At 35.5% G+C, this 21,971-nt stretch overlaps 2 protein-coding genes across 2 annotated transcripts; both read left to right on the top strand.

Moving 5' to 3' along the window:
• The first annotated feature begins 8,152 nt into the window (after nt 1-8,152).
• On the top strand, nt 8,153-8,794 carry LOC109157061. Its single transcript, XM_019304941.1, has one exon. It carries the CDS (start codon nt 8,153-8,155, stop codon nt 8,792-8,794), a length of 642 nt encoding a protein of 213 aa, XP_019160486.1.
• A 33-nt stretch (nt 8,795-8,827) lies between these two features.
• Nucleotides 8,828-13,763, top strand: LOC109157062. Its single transcript, XM_019304943.1, has 6 exons — nt 8,828-9,217; nt 10,673-10,792; nt 10,965-11,072; nt 11,208-11,528; nt 11,907-12,746; nt 12,975-13,763. The coding sequence occupies exons 1-6, from the start codon at nt 8,828-8,830 to the stop codon at nt 13,761-13,763; spliced, it is 2,568 nt and encodes an 855-aa protein (XP_019160488.1).
• Nucleotides 13,764-21,971: the final 8,208 nt, after the last annotated feature.

Raw genomic sequence — 21,971 nt, forward strand, 5'->3', positions numbered from 1 at the left:
TGAATACTAAAAATAATAAAAAGTATGGTACGTGTTTTATAATTTGACAAAATTAAACTAATTTAATTTTGTGCCAATGTGACATGTGATGTGTGTATATCATATGTTGCACACAACACATGCTTAATATGCACACGCGAATTTTGAATTCATCAATTGCACATAACACATGCACACAACGCATGCTTAATATGCACAGCAAATTTTGAAACCCCTAATTGCACATAGCATATGCCTCATATGCACACACAAATTTTGAACTCTCAATTGATCTCATTCATAGATCTGTTTTTTTAATGCATTAGATTGATTCTCATGGAAAGGTGACACATAAATCACTTGAGTAGTTAAGTTGTCGTATTAGTGTTTTTTTTTTCTTTTTTTTTTTTTTTTGAAAGCAAAAATTTGATATATATTAACCATTAATAACCAAGTGTTGAATACATGTAGGGTAAACCGAAAATCAAATACGAGGACCAGATTGAGAAATCGCAGTCCCTGTCAAAGTATGAGCTAACTTATTCGTTGATTTAGGAACAAAACAGAATGACGACACAACACCAAATTGTCGTTTAAGATTAAGTTAATCCTTGAGAACGCAGCCAATGTAAGACTCTAAGAGTAATTTGGAGAGGAAGTCTCTGCTAGCATCTTGCAAACCAATTGGCAGTCAGAGAAGAAAACTAACTTCTGTCATCCACACCCCCTAGCCCATGAAAGAGCCTCCTTGATTACCATAACCTCGGCTAAAATAGGGTATTGCATGCATCTGACCGAATCACTTATAGCCGCTAGAAACCTCATACCACCATCATGAGATACGGCTGAGACAAAACCCACCTCCCCATCGGGAAAAACTGCTACATCAATATATAAAAACATATATATTGCTAAATTCTGTTTTGTGGTGATGATTTTAATCGTATGAACCTTTTATATTTTATAGGGAAAATAGTATTTTTCTTCCCTGACTTATATACTTATAGCATTTTTTTCCCTTTGAATTATTCAAGTGGTCGTTTTTCTTCCTGAAATGTTAAATAGATATATTTACCCTTAAAATAAATATTTCATTTATTTTTCTTCTCCAACAAATGATGACCACGATTTGGTTCAAACTGAACAGACACTATAGCAACCAAACCGAAATATTCCAATTACAATTTAGAATCGAAACCTGATATTTGGAGTTTATTAAAATTGCGAACCGGAACGACGGGTTCATGTTCCGAACTGAAAAAATACATTTATTGTTAAATTTAGACTATTTTAAAAATAAAAAATAAAATTTTAAAATAAAGACGGTTAAAAATCGCGAACCTGATCCAGAACCGCCGGTTCACAATTCAGGATCCAGTTTTTTCGATTCATAATTTTAATAAACTGAAATCAAAATATTGGGTTCTGGATCTGAATCATAACCGGAAACTTTCAATTCGACAGCTATAGTGTCTGGTTCAGTTCGAACCGAACCGTGGTCATCCCTACGTATAAGCAATAATTGTTGGAGAAAATAAATAAATAAAATGTTTACTTTAAGCAATAATTTTTTGTTTTTTTTTTTGTTTTTTTTTTTTTTTTGGGTATAAAATGATTTACATCAAAATTCAAGTTTGCTGAAATATACATAACTTTTAAAATTGGGGAAAAAATGTTTAATTAAATAAACTTAAATTACCAGGACTATGTGGTCTAATGGTATCCGGGTTGGACTTCCATTTGGAAGATTATGAGTTCAAGCCTCAGTGGAGGCGTTATTGGTTCTTTGTGTTTCAGTAGGTTGAGAAAGTATATGAACAGATACTACAATGTAATAGAGCCAGTAACTTTCAAAAAAAAAAAAAAAAACTTAAATTGTAAGTTTCCAAAAGTATGTTGTATTAAACTCTATAATAAAATTACTTTTTACATTGTTTTAAAATATTTAATTAAATAAATAAAATAAAAAGACATACCAATATAAATAAAAATTAAAAGAGTTGTAGTAGTATTTTGTTTTCAAATGATATTCAATACTTAAAATAAAATAAACGAATTGAAATATTAATTAGAAGACATTGTAGTAGAGTGGAAAACATTTAAAATATTTTATAAATAAATAATATGGGTTCATCAGTTCTCACTAATGACATGGATGATTTAGAAGACATTGTAGTAGAGTGGAAAACATTTAAAATATTTTATAAATAAATAATATGGATGATTTGGCAATGAACCAATGACAATGGAAAAATCGCGGATGGCAGGGCGATAACGAGAGTAAACGTATCTTATTTTAGAAATAACTTTTTTTTGAAAATGGAAATAAGCTATTATTGGGAATTTATAAGTAGTTCAATATTATATCTTCTCTTGAAATTGAATAAGCTATTTTCCTTACAAGATGAATAATTTGTAACAATGAAATGAATATATTCTTTAAAATGTTTTTTTTTTTTTTTGAAAGTTACTGGTTCTATTACATTGTAGTATCTGTTCATATACTTTCTCAACCTACTGAAACATAAAGAACCAATAACGCCTCCACTGAGGCTCAAACTCATAATCTTCTAAATAGAAGTCCAACCCGGATACCATTAGACCACATAGTCCTGGTTAAAAATGTTATTTTATTCACGAATTAATGTGTAATGATGTAAATTAGCATACCAATACGTTAGAGTGGTTCATGAATCCTCCTGCTGACATCCAGAAGCTCCTTCGACAAGATGAGCTGGGAACTCTGGGTGATGAGAACATTGTTAGGGTCAGATATTGACCTCGGGTGTATCCTTCCATTTCTTTGAAAAAAAATGATGTAAACTAACTAGTATTCGTTATTTTTTAGGGCAATTATTGGAAGAAGAAGAAAAAATTTTGATTCAATTTTAACACTTTTCTCTTGCAAATAATAATTCTTTGTGGAATCCATTAATTAGGGAATATTGGGCAGCTTGCGTGTATGGTGCAACTGTCGCGCCTAATAACAGACACATAAATATAACCTTTTTTTTTTTTTTTTTGTCAATTATATTTTTTCCCATCTTTTTTCCTCATCTCTCTTCTCGCTCTTGCCATTGAGGTTTCTCTTATAGAGTGCCCGGGCCCACATCTTGGCTTTTTAGCACAAGATTAGAAAACGCCACCAAAATGCAAGTGCAATGTACATCATATTCATGCAACCCTACTTTGATTTATTTAACTTAAAAGTATTATATTATTGTTCAGATAAAGACAACTTATATTATTTTATACACAAAATCAGAATACTTAATTAACAATATATATAGTAGTCCACAGCGACATAACCTAATAAATAGGAAAATGGCATTAAATAAACACATAGCACGTGCATGTGTTCAAGGAAAGTGGCAATTATTAATTAGAGGGTTTAATGGTTCATGCACTAATACAATTTATTTAATTTAAATTTAATGATGGAACAAATTGGAACGGGTTTGAATCAATCAATTCCAAATAACAAACAAGATCAAAATAATGTACATAATTTAAAAAGGAGTTAATTCCACCAAAGGTCACTCGTCTTTGGTGAAAATTCTAAATTTAGTTTTAGACTATCATTTTTAACATTTAACATCTCATACTATTATTTTTTGGACAATTTTAATTATTCTCGTGATTTTTTTCTATTTTTAGTAAGTGCATTTTTATCTCTTCATATTTTTTTTCTTTTGTTATTTTTCTAGTTTCAACCGGTTTAATTCGTTTAGGACTTTACTAAAAATTGGTTGAAAAATATGGTTACTAAAAATTAGAGATTACCTAAAGTTCTAAACCAATTAAACCAGTTGAAAGTAGCACCACGATCAATAATAAAGTTACTACTTTTCTATCCCGTTCTATATTTTTATACCCGATTTATGGTGAACCATAATATTATAGAATTTATATTAAAAAGAATACACATATGTTCACGGGCTTAGGAAGCTCGTGAACACTAATCATTAATCATATGTTCTGTTGCTAATTACTTTCACGGTACTAAGCAACGGGCTTATGAACACCGTTGACGGGCTTATGAACACCGTTGACGGGCTTAAACACCGCGTTGCCTAGTACTGTGAAGAGACAATGAGAGTAACAGGACTGGAACATGGGACGGCTAAACCCGCCTACACAGTTTCGTACTTTCGTTGTTTATATATATATATATATATATATATATATATATATATATATATATATAAAAGGTAGAAAATCTTTAAAATAATAATCCTACGAAAAGATTATTATTAGAAAAATATAGGCAAAAATTTGGGAAGGAAAGAGTGGAAGATTCGTTAGAGGTTAGCACGAGTTGAACGAATCGTTCTTTTCCTTAAAATCTTATTTGCTACCTAGGAGCGTTGTAGCCTAAGTTTCTCAAGATAAATCGTGCTACGATTCAGTGTTTGAACACCCAAACAAAGAATCCGGCAAATAAAAGCAAAGTATAGAACACAATTGGCTAAAAAAAGGAGTAGAAACAGATGGAGCTAGAAAACTATGATTTCTTGTTCTATAAATTTTATGCTGCTCTACCCTCTCTTAGGGCATCCCAAATAAGGGGATTTTGCACAAGAAATAAGAAAAAGATGTTTATGTAGAGGAGAGAGGAGAGAGGAGAAAGAAGGTTGGGGTGGTCTTGCAAATTTGGGAGTTTCGTCAGGATTTTGGAGATTTTGGGAGGTTTTGATGGATTTTGTCAATTTTTTTTTTGTTTTTTGTTTTTTATTTTTTCTTTTCTTCCCCCCCCCCCCCCCCCCCCCCCTTTACCCATTTCTCTTTCCTAATCACACACCAAAAAACTTCTAAAAAACTACACCAAGATTCTCACTATTGAGGATGCCCTTATACAGGGTTGTTGGGTTAAATAGCATTTAATATATGGCATTTAAACTGGTGTTAAAACCAATTTGTAACACCTGAAACAGCAGCCCACTAAGTGAGATTAAATTCAGAATTCAAAATTGAAATTAACGCATGAGTTTAATCTTAAAGTTATAAACCAATTAAACCGGTTGAAACCAGAAAAATAACAAAAGAAAAATATGAAGAGACAAAAATGCATTTACTAAAAATAGTAAAAGTGATGAGAAGGACTAGAAAGTCTAAAAAATAATAATCTAGGGATGTTAAATGACAAAAATAATAATTTGGAATTAAATTTAGAATTACCACAAAAAACAAGAAACCTTTGGTGAAATTATCTCTTTCATATATACCAAATATTATAATTAAAATTCTTAATACTTTTATTTCCGTCTACCAAATAATACAATTTAAATTCTTATTTTATTTTCACTTTTTTATTTTACAAAATTATTATTTCTTTTACTCTTTAATTCCATGATTACAACCAAAAGGCATCATTATAAGACAGCCGACATGCATGTGCCATCACAGTCATACAATCCTACTTCGATTCCTCTAACTTAAAAGGAAAATACTACATGTACATGTACTCCAATTCTATACTTCTAATTTTTATTTTTACACACAAAATTTTTGAAACAGACACTTATATTGAAATCTACATAAAAAGGTAATCTATCAGTGTCTGTCACATCAAAAAATAAAATTTAAGAGATATGATTTGAGAGTCTATGTAGTAGAACTCAATTTAAAAATCCCGGATAAGGAAAGCTTATTATTTTATACATGAAATAAGAATATTTAATTTACGAATAATTCATAGCCAGAATCTAACAAATAAGAAGATGTGGTCAAATAAAAACGGTCAAACAAATAAGAAGATGTGGTCAAATAAAAACGGTCAGGTGTGTTCAGAGGAGGGTTATACATATCATTATTGTTTCTTTGCTCTTTTATTTCCTCGTATTAAATTTTTTTTTTTTAAAGATTCTATTATTTTTTTGAAAGTTACTGGCTCTATTACATTGTAGTATCTGTTCATATACTTTCTCAATCTATTGAAACACAAGAACCAATAACGCCTCCACTGAGGCTCTAACTCATAATCTTTCAAATGGAAGTCCAACCCGGGTACCATTAGTGATGATTATTAATTTTTCAAACATTCTTTAATTTGTTGATAAAATGTGTGTGTGTGTGTGTATATATATATATATATATATATATATATATATATATATATATATATATATATATATATATATATATATATATATATATAGAAGAGCGCTCATATGCGGCGGGGTCTTACGGTGCGGCGGTGCGGTCAAATTCCAGAATACACCAACAGTGTTAACAATATGCACCAACAGTGTAATAAAAACACACCCCAATGAAATGTAATAAAACATCACAAAATACACCACAGACTCAAAAAAACACACCATATAACTCACCACCCCCAATGGTGTATTTTCGAACAATGTATGGTGTTTTTACTCACACCTAATGGTGTGTGTTTGGTGATGCAGGGCTCTGTTTACTCTGTTTTGTGTGGTGTATTTCCTAACGTTGATGGTGCATATTTGGTGAACTATTGGTGTTGCCGCACCGTAAGAAATAACCGCACCGTAAGACACTGCCGCACCTGAACCCGCCTATATATATATATATATAGAGTTGCACTCGGGTGCGGCTCGCCCAGGCGCGAAATAAGAATGGATTCTGTTCGTCCACGTGTCCAGATCTAATGGATGAGAAACACTGATTTTTTTAAAAAATGCGGTGACATTTTCGTAAATAATTGAACATCGAAGTGCAAGTAAAATGTATTACAAGTGCATGTAAAATGTATTATAGGTGCAAGTAAAAATTTACACTGAGCATCAATACTTAGTTGCACTTATAGTTCTAAGTAGTTGCACCTATAGTTCTAAGTAGTTGCACACATAGGTATAAGTAGTTGCATCTAGGTGTATGAATGTTTGCGAGTGGTTTTCAGGAGTATTACTACCCGCTGAACTCAGATCAATGAATGTTAACAAGACAAAATTACATGCACTTATAGGTGAAAGTAGGTGCACATATAGTTATAAGTAGTTGCACCTATAGTTATAAATAGTTGCACATATAGTTATAAGCACACCCAGGTGCATGAATGGTTGCGGAAAGTGAATGCTAACAAGGCAAAATTATATGCACTTATAGGTGAAAATATGTGCACTTATAAGAGATTTTACTTGCACTTCGATGTTCAATTATTTACGAAAATGCCACCGCATTTTTTTTAAGTTATTAGATCTGGACACGTGTCACGCGCTGATTCGTTCGCATTTCCTTCCTGGGCACTTATTCGCACCTGAGTGCGTTCCTATATATATATATATATATATATATATATATGTGTGTGTGTGTGTGTGTGTGTGTGTGTGTAATATAATATAATATATTCAATTGAGAACTAATAGCAGTATTGTAACAACATGTGAATTAAGATTATCCATCCATCTAAGATGATTAAGGTCTATAAATTAATGAAAAAATATAGTAGTATTTATGTAATTATGATAATACATTCGTGAATCAATAACAGTTCACATACTTAATTGTATTATTATAGGAATACATTTTAAGTGCATTGTCAATTGTTCGTGATGAATTCACTATCCATCATTTCCAAACATATATGCCGTTATAATCACAAAAATTTCACTGTATTTTTTTCTTGTCATTTTTTAATATTTATTTATTTATTTTTGCGTGTATGCATGACTCCCCTACCCTGCCTTTTTTTTTTTTTGAACATTAAAGGGAGGGGAACCCTAGGAAACCTCGCATTGTTTATCTTGGCCCTTTTTCCTTGTAGTGCATCCCCTACCAAGCCACCCTTTTTTGACGGAAAATACTAAGGGTGTGTTTGGTTCATTGGTTTACACATTAGGAAAATGAGAATCAAAATCATAGTTAGTGATTGATTGACAATTTTTTAAAACACAACTATGTGATTTGATTATCCTTCAATTAAAAACTCTATTCCCTAATTAAAAACGGGTATCATTATATATTATTGGTAATCTGATTTTTATATTTGGACTAGTGCCTTTAGATTTTTTTTTTGGGTGCTTTGGATTTCATTATTAGGACTTTATGTATTTTAGTTTAATTATGATTCCCTATCTCAGTCTCTCTGAGACTTCCTTCTTATATATACTTGTAATATGTACATTCTATTATTTCATTCAATACACAACTCTATTAGCTCTCATCTGGTATCAGCTAAGCTAGGGTTTTCTTTCCAATGATTGACGGATCTGTTAATTTCTTTGAACGGACCATCTCTAATGCTTCTATTTCTTCCGCTACGTCGGTGGTTAATTCTTTATCCACCGCTCACCACTTCATAAGCATTAAGTTGGCCTACAAGAACTACCTATTTTGGATAGCCCAGATTGTTCCGTTTCTTGATGGTCACGATCTTCTTGGATTTGTTGATGGAACGAATCCATGTCCTTCGGCAACCCTAACTGGTGACGGCGATAGTACGGCGACCGCGCAGCTCAATCCGGTGCATCGTGCGTGGGTCCGGCAGGACCAAGCCTTATTGTCCATGTTGATGTCGTCCTTATCCGATGAGGTCATGCCTCTCACCATCGGCCACCGCACCAACCGGGCTATCTGGACTGCCGTGGTTGGTGCACTCGCGTCGTTCTCCCGCTCCCGTGGTCTCAATCTACTCGGACAATTGAAGACACTTGATCAAGGAAACATGTCTGCGGCTGACTACATTGGCAAAGCTAGGGTTTTGGTGGAGGAGCTCGCTCTCGCCGGCCGACCTATGACACTTGAAGAACAAAACTTTTACGTTCTTCAGGGGTTACGATCAAAGTTCATGGGTCTCGTGTCGTCTCTCAACGTGCGTGGCCAACCCATTACTCTCTAAGAACTTGCGGATCTCTTGGGCGCGGAGGAATTTATGACGTGCGGCGGTCACGGAGGTGGCTCACTGACCACTTTCACGACGCAAAAGGGCGGCCAGAAGCGCCGCAGTTCCGGGCGCGGTAACGGTGGTCGTGGTTCCGGCCAGAACAACGGTCAAAACAACAGCCAAACCGGCCAGCCACGTGGTGGTGGCGGCGGCCGCGGGCGTGGTGGCGGTCGCCGTGGTGGAGGACGCAACGACAACTGGCAACCCAAGCGTAAACTTTGTCATGTGTTAGGTCATACTGCTTCCACATGCTATCTTTGGTGTGCCAAGGATCCTCAGGCTAATGTCATATATCAAGAAACTCCTTTGGAGCCTCAAGGTTCCCACATCATGTCACTCCAGACATCGCTGCTCTCTCCTTCTCGGATGACTACAATGGTAATGACACATTACGTGTCGGTGATGGTATGGGATTACCTATTAGTCGTATTGGTCATGCTATCTTTAATTTTCCCTCTAAATCTTTTCAATTGTCTAATATTCTTCATGTTCCTAGTTTGTCTACATCTCTATTGTCTATTCAAAAATTTGCATCAGATAATAAGGTGTTCTTTGAGTTTCACCCATCTTTTTTTTTTTTTTTTTTTTTTTTTTTTTTTTGTTGTGAAGTATATCAACACCAAGGAAATTCTTCTACGGGGTAATAGCTCTAGGGTGCTTTACAAGCTTCCCATTCTGAGTTCGTCACCAATTGCGTTTCTTTCGGCTAGAGCCTCAGCATCTGTGTAGCATGATCGTCTTGGTCATCCTCATCAACGAGTTCTCAGTCAAATTCTTTCGTCCTGTTCGGTTAGTGGGTCTAGCAGTAATATTCGTTGTTCTTCCGGTCTATGTAATGCATGTTAGTTAGGGAAATCTGTGCGGTTTTCCTTATCGCGTGTAAAGTCCTCTTGTTCATGTGTCATTGATTTAATTTACACAGACATTTGGGGGGCCTGCTCCCATTCTTTCTACTAATAGATATCGTTATTTCGTTGTCTTTGTTGATGACTACTCTCGTTACACTTGGTATTTCCATATGTCACAAAAGTCTGAATATAAAAAAGTTACACTCCACCTTGGCTCAGTTAGGCATTTTTTATAGACAATCTTGTGTGTATACTCATGAACAGAATGGTCATGTCGAAAGAAAGCATAGACAGATTGTTGAAACTGGTCTAGCTTTCTTATGTCGTGTATCCATCCCTTATAAGTTTTGGGATTATGCTTTTGAGACTGCGGTTTATTTAATTAATAAAATGCCATCCGTTGTGAAAAATAAATCCAGTCCTCACCTTCTATTGCATAAATCTCCTTCCATCCTATTCTTTTCTTCGTGTCTTGGGTTGTCTGTGCTATCATTATTTGCGTCCCTACAATCGTCATAAGATGTCTTACAGGTCTTCTCCATGTGTCTTCCTAGGTTATCCTGAGTCATTTAGGGGGTATAGATACATGGACCTTCAGACTAACGAGGTGTATATATGCAGGCATTTTCGGTTTGATGAGAATGTTTTCCCTTTTGGCAAGACAGTTTTGCAAGCACCACCAATTCACACGGCTCAACCATGGGCTGAGTCTGTACTTGTTCCAGCATCATCATCCGTCTCGACTGAACCGGTCTCGCTTGAACCGGTTCCGGCTAGCAGCGAATCCAGCCAACCAGAACCGGCCCAGGATGGGCCCTCGGCGGACACCGAACTTGCTGCTCAACAACGCCGTGGCCGGCCGAGAGGTCGGTCGTCGCGCCCCACGGTTCAGATTCACTCAATGGCCACTCATAGTCACGCTGATGGTCCTCTCTTGGCTCTATCAGCCTAGGTTTGTCCAATTGAACCTACTTGTTATACACAGGCTGTTAAACATGATGAATGTCGCAATGCTATGGATGATGAATTTAATGCGCTCTTTCAGAATGAAACCTGGTGTCTTGTCCCATCTCAGTCTAATATGAATATTATTGGGTGTAAATGGGTTCTTCGCACAAAAAAAGAAAGCTGATGGGACAATCGATTGTTACAAAGCAAGGTTGGTAGCAAAAGGATTTAATCAGGTACCCGATCAAGATTTTTTTGACACCTTCAGCCCAGTGGTCAAACCGACAACTATCAGGTTACTTCTATCTTTGGCTATATCATCTGGTTAGGTTATCAAACAGCTTGATGTGCATAATGCTTTCTTGAATGGGTCCTTATCTGAGACTGTCTATATGAAGCAACCACCGGGATACATTGATAAACAATTTCCTGATCATGTTTGTCTATTGAAACGTTCCCTATATGGATTAAAACAAGCACCCAGAGCTTGGTTTAATCGCTTACACACCTTCTTGATGGCAGCGGGTTTTAAAGCTTCAAACACAGATGTATCTTTGGTTTACTACTCATAGTGTTCAGGTTTCATTTATGTTCTTGTTTATATTGATGACATTCTTGTAATGGGCAATGATCAAGGTCTTATCAGCTCCCGTATGACTGCTCTATCATCTGCATTCAATATTAGGGATCTTGGTGAACCTGATTTCTTCCTAGGGATTGAAACAATCAAGTGTAAGGATGGAATTTTGCTCTCTCAGCAAAGATACATGACAGATATCTTAACACATGCTGGCATGACAGACTGTAAACCTCTAGCCACTCCTATGTCTGCTTCTAAACCTATTATCTCCAATGCTGATTTATATGACAATGCCACACACTATAGAAGTCTGGCAGGTGCTTTACAATATCTTACAGTTACCCGCCTAGACTTGTCCTTTAATTTGCAGTAAATCAGCTGTGTCAGCACATGCATGCGCCCCTACAGTCTCGCATTGGGAACAATTAAAGTGTGTTCTAAGGTATGTAAAGGGAACTATCACTTCTGGTTTGCGAATTCAGAAATCAGTATCCAAAGAATTACATGTTTTCTCAAATCATATAATCGTCATAAATTCTCATTCCAGTCCATTCAATGTGTTTTCCTAGGTTATCCTGAGTAGTTTCGATGGTATAGATGCATGGACTTGCAGACTAAAAAGATTTATGTGTGCAGGCATGTAAGGTTTGATGAAACAGTTTTTCCTTTTGCTACTAAAAATACTATGCAGTCATCTCCACTTGAGAAATTCTGTCCGTGGGCTGAGTCAGTTCTTCATCCCACCACGATTTCGCCGCCGATTGGTCCTGTGGCCGTCTCACCCAGCACCGCCGCCTGTGATTCGGAATCCTCTCCACCACCGCCCACTACTGCCGCCGGACCATCTGCCTCGCCAGGCCGTGAGCTGCCTGTTGAGGCCATCCAGCCTGTTAAACGCCCACGTGGGCGTCCTCGTGGGAAAACGATCAAGTCAACGGTTCGGACTCATGAAATGCACACTCGGAGTCGGTCTCGGGCTCCACCTTCTATTTTAACGGTTCAGGTTTGTCCTTCGGATCCCACTTGTTACACACAGGCTGTTAAACATTCAGAATGGCGAGAGGCTATGGATCAGAAATTTAATGCCCTACTACAAAATCAGACTTGGCAACTTGTGCCATCTCAGTCATACATGAACATCATTGGGTGCAAATGGATTTTTCGTACCAAACGAAAAGCTGATGGTTCCATTGAAAGGCATAAGGCAAGACTTGTAGCAAAAGGGTTTGATCAAGTGCCAGGTCAGGACTTCTTTGATACTTTCAGCCTAGTGGTTAAACCAACCACAGTCAGGTTGCTTCTTTCTATTGCTTTATCTTCTGGGTGGACTATTAAGCAATTGGATGTTCATAATGTTTTCTTGAACGGACATCTCTATAAAACTGTGTATATGAAGCAACCGCCTGGATATATTGATGTTTCCTATCCAAATCATGTATATCTGCTAAAAAGGTCTCTTTATGGATTAAAACAGGCTCCCCGAGCTTGGTTTGATCGTTTGCACACCTTTTTACTATCTATTGGGTTTCAGGCATCCAAAACAGATGTGTCTCTTTTTTATTACTCATAGGGATTTGATTGTGTATATCTACTTGTTTATGTGGATGACATTCTTATGATGGGAAGTGATACGAATCTAGTTCTTCAACTAGTCTCAAAATTCTCTATTGCATTTAAAATCAGGGATCTTGGTGAACCAGGTTTTTTTCTTGGAATTGAGGCAATTTAATACAATGATGGGATTTTACTTTGCCAACAGAGATACATGCAGGATATTCTAAAACGTGCTGGAATGACAGCCTACAAGTCCTTGTCCACCCCAATTTCCACGTCAAAATCAATCGCCATTGACGCAACTCCATATGATGATCCTACACAATACAGGAGTTTAGCAGGTGCATTACAGTATTTAACCATCACTCGTCCTGATCTATCCTTTGCAGTCAATCAGTTATGTCAACACATGCATGCACCTACAGCTACTCACTGGGAACAACTAAAGAGAGTATTACGATATGTCAAAGGAACTGTCAATTTCGGCCTACAAGTCAGGAAGTCATCCTCAAGGGAAATTCATGCCTTCTCTGATTCTGATTGGGCCGGCTGTTCGGAGGATAGAAAATCCACAAGTGGTTTTGCTGTTTTTCTTGGGTCTAATCTAGTATCATGGGTCTGCAAGAAACAAAGAACTATTGCTAGATCTTATATTGAGGCTGAATATAAAGCTCTAGCAGATGCTTGTGCTGAAGTAATTTGGATCATGTCTCTTCTGCGTGAAATCTGTGTTACAGGGATCTCGGTTCCCAAATTATGGTGTGATAATCTTGGAGCTACATATATGTGTGCCAATCCCATCTTCCATGCTCGCACCAAACATGTAGAGATAGATTATCACTTTGTGCGAGATAAAGTTATTACTGGAGAGATTCAATTAAATTTTATCTCAACAAAAGATCAACTTGCAGATATATTCACCAAAGCCTTGTCTGGTCCTAGATTTTCTTTTCTCAGAGACAAGCTACAAGTTACAAGTGTTCCATGTGCTTGAAGAGGAGTAGTAGGACTAGTATTATGATTCTTGTATTTGAGTTATAGTATGACTCCCTATTCTAGTCTTCCTATGATTCCTCTTGTATATATATTCCCCGTGTCTGTACAATTGTAATTAAGTTCATTCAATACAATTCATACAGTTCTCATCTCCACCATCAGTTTAATGGTGTTTTATGGAGCGGAGTTGTTATATCTTGGACCATGGTCAATCTTGCAAAGTAAATCCATGTTAAATTCTTTTTTAACTTATTTTTTTTTGTACAAATAAAATTAACGTATAACGAATAGGCAAAATATCATATGAGACCGTCTCATGGATCTTGATCCGTGACATAGGTTCATTTTTTTTCATAAGAATTACACTTTCTCTCAACTGGTATATATATAGTCCGGCTCTTATGAAAACCATGCTCCATGTGAGAAATGTGGTTTAATATGGGCTATTGAAATTAGACAATCCACAACTGTGATCAAATCACCCTAATATACTAATTAGAACTAATTAAGGCACAAATTAATAAGGAAAAATGCTTTGAAAGGCAATTTGGTCACCACGATAGCATCAATCCACGTCAAAATAGCATAAATATCTCCCACTATTCTTTTTAAACGCACCCAGTATCTCTAAGCTTCCTAGTGCTCTACGTTACCAATTCTTGACTCATCCAACAACTCCATCCACCATATCGACATCTTCATGGCCAACGAACAAATATCATATGCAATCATTCTAGTACGATTACCAACCATGTCATTAATATGATATTCATCGCGCATTCATATTGCTTTGATCATGCATTCCTATACCGAATGTATTGCATGGATAACTCTCTAATTGTGCATCTATTTTGTGAAGCTTTTGCAAACACAACCTGAACACATAACTCACCCAAGCTAACACAACATGCACAACACTACTCTACAAAATGCACATATTTATCTCTAGTAATGCACAACTATACCTCTAGGAGTGCACCCAAGTGTACAACATTTTGTAAGTTCACATCTTAAACCTCTACCCTAAATCCATAAACCCTAAAACCTAGACCATAACCCCTAAACCCCACAAAACTGACCATGTGGTGCACATTCGACGCCCTTCAACCAATGCATATCCCAATGTTCTATGATGCACCGCACTAAGCGCAACAATGCACATCCTCACAACCTACGATTCACCCCCCACCCCCACCCCACGCCACCCCACCCCACGACAAATATCCCCTAGCGACAAAAAAAAAAAAAAAACAAAAAAAAACAAAAAAAACAAAAAAAACAAAACAAAAACAAAAACAAAAAAAAAAACAAAACAAAAACCCTAAAACCTAAACCATAACCCCTAAACCCCACAAAACTGACCAGGGGTGCATATCTGACGCCCTTCAACCAATGCATATCCCAACGTTCTATGATGCACCGCACTAAGCGCAACAATGCACATCCTCACAACCTACGATTCACACTCCCCCCCCCCCCCCACCCCACCCCACGACAAATATCCCCTAGCGACAAAAAAAAAACAAAAAAAAACAAAAAAAAAAACAAAAAACCCAACGCATGCGAGACACCCATTACGCGCACCAATGTGATTTTACTTGCACACTTGCATTTATTACTTTCACCTTCTTTCTGTTAATCTGCTTCTTGTTGTTGTTGTTTTTTTTTTTTTTTTAAGTCAATATCGTCTCCATTGAGACTCAAATCCATGACCTCCCATTTAGGATAGTCACTTCGTACCACTAGACCCACATGGTCGTTGACATTCTCAACTTAATTTTACATAACTTAATTACATGATTTTTTTTTTTTTTTTGAAAACTAATTAAATGATTTGTTACGTTTCAATTAAAATTGTAAATTAATAATAAAATTACACTTATTATTTTATATATTTATGCACAGGAGACTGAAACACACATGTGACTGCTGACCAGACGAACAGACGATCAACAATACAGCCGGCGTGCAAGTGCAAACAATTTTCATCATACAATCCCACTTTGATTTGATTAACTTAAATATTATTCATTGGATAAAGACAGCTTAAACAAATAAAGAAAAAACAAAAAAACACAGACACGTGTGTTCTATGAAGAAGACAAATAAAAGAGTGGCTCATGCATATCATTATAATTTAATTTTTTTCTATTTTAATAATGCGCAAAAATGAAAATTAAAGGTCATTTCAAATGCCTAATTATTTCTTTGTACTTTTATTACTATGTATTGAGATATTTTATTGTATTATCATGATTATTTTTTGAACCTCTTTGTTGATGAAGTGTTGATTTATATTATATTTTCCTCCGAAAATTATCTCGTAATTTTTACTTCTTATATATCGTTGTTATATTGATTGTTTTTTTCTTTTTTAAGAGTTAATACCATATCTGGTCCTCCGAGTATAGTAATTTTGACACGTTTAGTCCTAATCTTTCAAATTGAGGGGTCCTTCGACTTTCAATTGTTATCATCCGTGGACGGTGGTCCAAGTTAACCACCCATGGTCCTTCAACTATCAAATTTCATGGTTCTTCCAAGAGGACCATAACTAATTAAATTTTGAAAGTTGAAGGACAATGGATGGTAAACTTAGATCATAGATAGTAACAATTTGAAAGTTAAAGGACTACAGGTGGTCAATTTGAAAGTTAAAGAACCACGGACGATTAATTTGAATGTTTAGGATTAAACGTGACAAAACCACCATATTCGGAGAACCCCATATAATATTAACTTTTTTTAAAAAAATATTTGATTATTATGTTAAACTTTTTCTTTTGGGTGATATCTTTTTATTTAAGTCATAATAAGGTCAAGTAGTATAACTCGATCACCGTTATACCTGATTTAGTTTAGGATCACCGTTTTATTTGTTTATGCATGCCTGATTTAGTTTTTCAACAACTATTTACAAATCGCTCTTCAATACCACATCTTTATGCCTCATATTCCATGTCATATATAGACCATAATAGATGACCCACAACTCAACACATAAATTCATTACATTTTTCCACGATAATAAACACAACTTCTCCTAATTAGAAATTTTTTGAATTTAATTATCAAAATTAAATGGACCAATTAAGTTTTAAAATTTAATGATTAGTTCTGATTATTGGTATGTGGAAAATAGGGCATGTTGTCATGTTACGTTAAATTGACAGGCCGTGCCAAACACAACCAATGTAATGATCATATTAGGCCACCACCATAAGTCATACTGGACTACTCGTTATTATTCTATTATGATATGATTTACGAAACTTTTGACAACAGTTATACACTTATACCATGGACCAGGGTCCACCTTGCAAGGTGGATTCAAGTTCAAAATACACAATTTACATACTAGTTGGATTTGCCTTCTCTTTCGCTAGAAAAAAGGCAACCAAACAACATTGGCGACCGTTTCGTCGGTGTTTTTTACCTGAATATGGTCGGAATTTCGCTGGAATACTAGTGACCTGTAATTATAGGTCACCAACCGGTTTTTGGGCCTCAATGCTCTAAAATAATATGTTTAAGAGCTTAATTGCAATCTTTGAAAGTTTAAGGACCTAATTGACTTCTTGATAGGGATGACAACGGGCCAGGGCGGGACCGGGAGTCTACTCTCCGTCCCCGTCTCCGAAACCTTGACCCCGTCCCGGCGCGGAATTGAAAATAGTCCCCATCCCCGTCCCCGCGGGAAATTAGGCAGGGACGGGGAATGTCACCAATTAATTCTTAGTCAAAATTTTAAATTAATGTAATTTTTAATTTTAAAAACTAAAACTTAAATATTAATTTAATATATATATATATATATATATATATATATATATATATATATATATATATATATATATACATATATATATAATTTATATTTTTTTTATTTATTTATTTATTATTAATAATAATTATTTTGGGGACGGGATGGGGCGGGGCGGGGAGGGGTATCCCCGTCCCCGACGGAGAATTACAAACATTCCCCGTTCCCTAAAAATTTTCCCCGTCCCCATCGGAGACGGGGCATATTGTCATTCCTATTTCTTAAGTAATGTTAGAGGTTTATTTGACCATTTTTCTTACATTTTACTATAGTTGTAGTGTTTTTTTTTTTTTTTTTTAATTACAGTTAATTTTGAGTTGTTGGGGGCTTTCAGATAATTCACTTGAAGAAACTTCTGATTTGTATAATGATTATGCATTTATATTGGGATGTATTGTTGGAGGGGTAACCAGTATTATGTTGCTGGTAGTTTATATGTGAGAATGAAAAAAGTTTTATTGTGCAAATGAAGTAGGATTATAGTTTGTTCAAGGATTTACTAGTACATTTTACAACATATCGTACTAATAAGTACGATATGATTTGTGGTTTCTTTGTAGATATGAATCATTATTATGTGAACGTAATTTTTGGGTGCATTTTTTTTTTTAATACTTAATGAGAGGATAAAATTGTTTGTTTGGTTGTGAGTTAATAATCAAAATGGTCCCTCGACTATGTCGTAATTACAAATTTGGTCCTTGACTATCATTTTTACTTGAGTAATTGGGTAAATATTGCATAGTTAATGACTTAATCGGGCACGAATAATAATCGAGGACCAAATTGGTAATTACAATATAGTCGAGGGACCATTATTGTCTTTTAACTCTTTGGTTGTTTAAAACATATCTACGAGCCACAAACAATCATGATGAATCATTGTTTTGCCATGCCTACTGCAATTGCTCAAATGTTTCCAAGTTCAAGGCATGTACTTTAATTTGCATTTGGCATACTGGGAGAATTAAAAAAAAAAAAAAAAAACATACCAAAGGATTGAGGAGTCATAAAAATTTTCTAAAGTTATTTAATTCATAATTTCTATAATGTAGATTTATAATTTCTATATTGTAGATTCATAATTTCTATAATGTAGATTTATAATTTCTATATTGTAGATTCATAGTTTATATACTGTAGATTCATAATTTCTATAATGTAGATTTATAATTTCTATATTGTAGATTCATAATTTCTATATTGTAGATTCATAATTTATTTTATTTTTTTGAAAATGTAGATTCATAATTTTGTTTTTCATTTGTTGTACCATACCAAAGGATTAAGGAGTCATAAAGATTTTCTAAAGTTATTTAATTTTTTGTTGAACCATACTAACACATAAGTTGAATTTGAATTTTACTTGACCATGTATGTTATCTTATTAAATTTATCCTTCTGTTATTTGCTCTGTTTATCTATGTCATGTCATGTAGTATTTAGAAAATAAACTTTTACTGTTTAAAAATGTACTTTATGTGTTCAGAAAATAAACCTATCTCAGTCATACTTTGCTGCTAAGTTGGAAACATACATTGTTCAGAAAATGAACTTATCTTAGTCAAGCTTATCTGTTAAGTTGGAAACATACACGGTTTAGAAATGAGCTTTCATCATTTAGAAAATATACTTGATGTGTTTATAAAAATGAATTATTTCAATCATAAGCTATTATATTAAGTGTTTAATGTTATATTATTTTCAGGATGGTGACAGAATATAAGTGTCATATAAATGTTTGGCTAAAAAAACTTTATATGATATTAGGGAGAAATGGTGTCCTACGTTCAGTAAAGATTACTTTTCTAGTGGTATTTTATCTTCCCAGAGGAATGAGACTACAAACCATTCTTTTTTGAGAAGGTTATAAAAAACAACTAGTTTGTGTAATTTTTATAATTCATTTGTCAATGTGGTTTATGAATGGAGAAATAAAGAGATTGGGAAGAAATGTGGTGTTCTCAAGTTTGTTTGTAATGGCTATGGATCATGTGAAGCTCCTTTCACATTCTACACAAATCATTCAGTACTTGTGCCTACTTCTTCTCTAGCTAACCCAACCCTCAATCCTTGAGGACAATCAAAAATAAATTTATTTTTGTTTGTTCCGAAAAGCACTATACTGTTCAGAGAGAATCAAGTTCAAATCAAAGAGTTGAAAAAGTTCAAGACACGAAGAATAGAATAGTAGAAGACCGGAAAGTAGCAATGGCTGAAGAGTGGAACGGCCAACCTTGCCGAGTAGTAATGTGTCAAATAGTAAGGACAACTATTCGTCTATTCGAACAAAAGGTCAAGAAAAGCTTAAGGTTTGAAATGTTAACTCGAATGGTAAGAGTTGACAATTCGAAAGAATTGTTCAAGACATTCTCTGAGCAAACAATTCGAAACCTTAAAAAGGCATTAACTTAATGCGAAATGTTACTAAGGCAAAAAGAGTCCTAGGTACACATTCCAAGGTAGATTTTCCTTAAAAGCCTAGACAAAAGGTGCAATGCAAAAAGCAAAAAGCCGCAAGTAAAGACGTGCCAACAGCTGAAAAATCTGACACAAAAGTGACCTTTCAAGTATCAACTGGTCAATACCCAAAGGATAAAGAACGTTTGAAATTTATCTCCCTCCAACGGATTCATTTCAAACTGCCCTATAAATGCCTTCAATCAAGACTGAAGGTGTTGGTCTTTCAAAGTGAACAGTTTACAAGGGTTCAAAGCTTTCTAAGTGCTTAGAAATTCGTGACCAGTGAGAGAGGAAAAAAGCGCTATAAATTCATGATCAAGCTCAAGACTTTGGCAATGAGAAGACAAGATTCAAACGCAAAGTCTACGTGTTGGAGGATCAACATCTCTTTGTTGAAAACCTTTGTAACTCTACTCGCTTGAAGTAGAAAGAGGCGGAGTAACAAGTTGAGGCTTGTGAAAAACTTAGAAGCTAGATGACAACTTTGTGTTCAAGGCTCTAGTGTTCTTTATTTTACTAGGAGTATTAGTGCAATCCTCCAATGAGTTTTTGGAGAAGAGTGAAGTAAGCTGGGTAATAGTCGAACCACTATAAAAAAACTCTCTATCTCTCTCTATTTGTTTTACTGTATTTTTACATTATACTCTAAACAACCAAACCTACAATTTCTAAGACAAAAAATGTGCTCAACACTAAAAAGGATTCACGTTTTCTGCCGCAAACACTTTACTAAAAGTTATTCACCCCCTCCTCTAGACTTGTAACACAACCCTCCGGGACCAACATGTAGGATAAGTACAAAGTTGATGAGCTAAAGCACAAGACCAATAGGGAGCTATGTTAACGCGTTAAATCCATTACCGTTACACTACCTAAGGAATGAACCAATAAGGGGCAATGTTAGGGGGTTACATAAGTGGTCTACGTTAGGGGGCTAAGGCCGCTACCGCCATGCAAGTAGTTATAGGACTACTAATAACCATAGACCGCTACTGTTGTGTTGTGATTGCTTGAGAAGAAGCTTATGCTATAAAAGGAGACAATTATTTATTGGTGAGAGAAGTTGTTAGACTTGTTGTAATTCTTGAAAATATTGAGGCACCTTATAACTCTCGTCCATCCTAAATTGACCATGTATCTTAAACAACCCAAGAGCCACACACGTGTCCGCATGGCGCGGGGTGCGCCAAATTCACCGCCTGCCCCATCTTACCCGAGCAAAGCCACGCAACACGACCTCGTATGGGGCGAGGCCACATCACCCCAACCCCTCATTGGTAGGGCTTCTCTCGTGGCCATGCGTAGGGGCCGTGTGTGGCTACCACATGCGCTGCGCCATGACCCTCAAGTTCTAACCCCATCCTATTCAAATTCCAAAGTATTTGCATTCTTAGCACTAACTCTAGACCCTATCGCATCTTATACCCCATCCTCTAAATATTACATCCTAACTCCCTAAAATTTTCGCCTTGTCCCACTTCAAACCCCGTCAATCTAACATTTGCGCCCTAGCCCCCTAAACTCTCCGTGTTGTCTCACTTCATACCTCATTTCTCCAATTTTTGCGGTCTAACCCTCTGGACTTAAGCTTATGTCCTACTTTGACTCCATCTATTGTCCATGTGCTCCAATCATTCTCTGGACCCAATTAAGTAATGGACATCCACTCCCCATGTCCAATTAACTTTGGACCCATGCCAAATTCTCCATTACTTATTATTAGTATAACTATTTGTTTGTTGACAATGATATTATAATTATAATTACTTTACAAATAAAAATAATCCATATGTTTAAAAAAGTGACTAATAAATTAAAGGGAAAATGACACTTTTTACCCCTGAGTTATATACTTATAGCACTTTTTCCCCCTCAATTATTTAGGTAAGCACATTAGCCCCCTCAATTATTCTAAAAGTG

This window comes from Ipomoea nil, unplaced genomic scaffold (assembly GCF_001879475.1).
Source record: "Ipomoea nil cultivar Tokyo-kokei standard unplaced genomic scaffold, Asagao_1.1 scaffold2761, whole genome shotgun sequence".
NCBI lineage: Eukaryota > Viridiplantae > Streptophyta > Magnoliopsida > Solanales > Convolvulaceae > Ipomoea > Ipomoea nil.

Bases quoted from the DNA above. Each gene is read 5' to 3' on its own strand.
- LOC109157061 (XM_019304941.1), top strand. From the start codon at position 8,153: ATGATTGACGGATCTGTTAATTTCTTTGAACGGACCATCTCTAATGCT.
- LOC109157062 (XM_019304943.1), top strand. From the start codon at position 8,828: ATGACGTGCGGCGGTCACGGAGGTGGCTCACTGACCACTTTCACGACG. The intron at 9,218-10,672 runs GTAATGACACAT...TGTTATACACAG, and splicing joins CTTCTCGGATGACTACAATG to GCTGTTAAACATGATGAATG. The intron at 11,073-11,207 runs GTTTGTCTATTG...TACTACTCATAG, and splicing joins ATAAACAATTTCCTGATCAT to TGTTCAGGTTTCATTTATGT.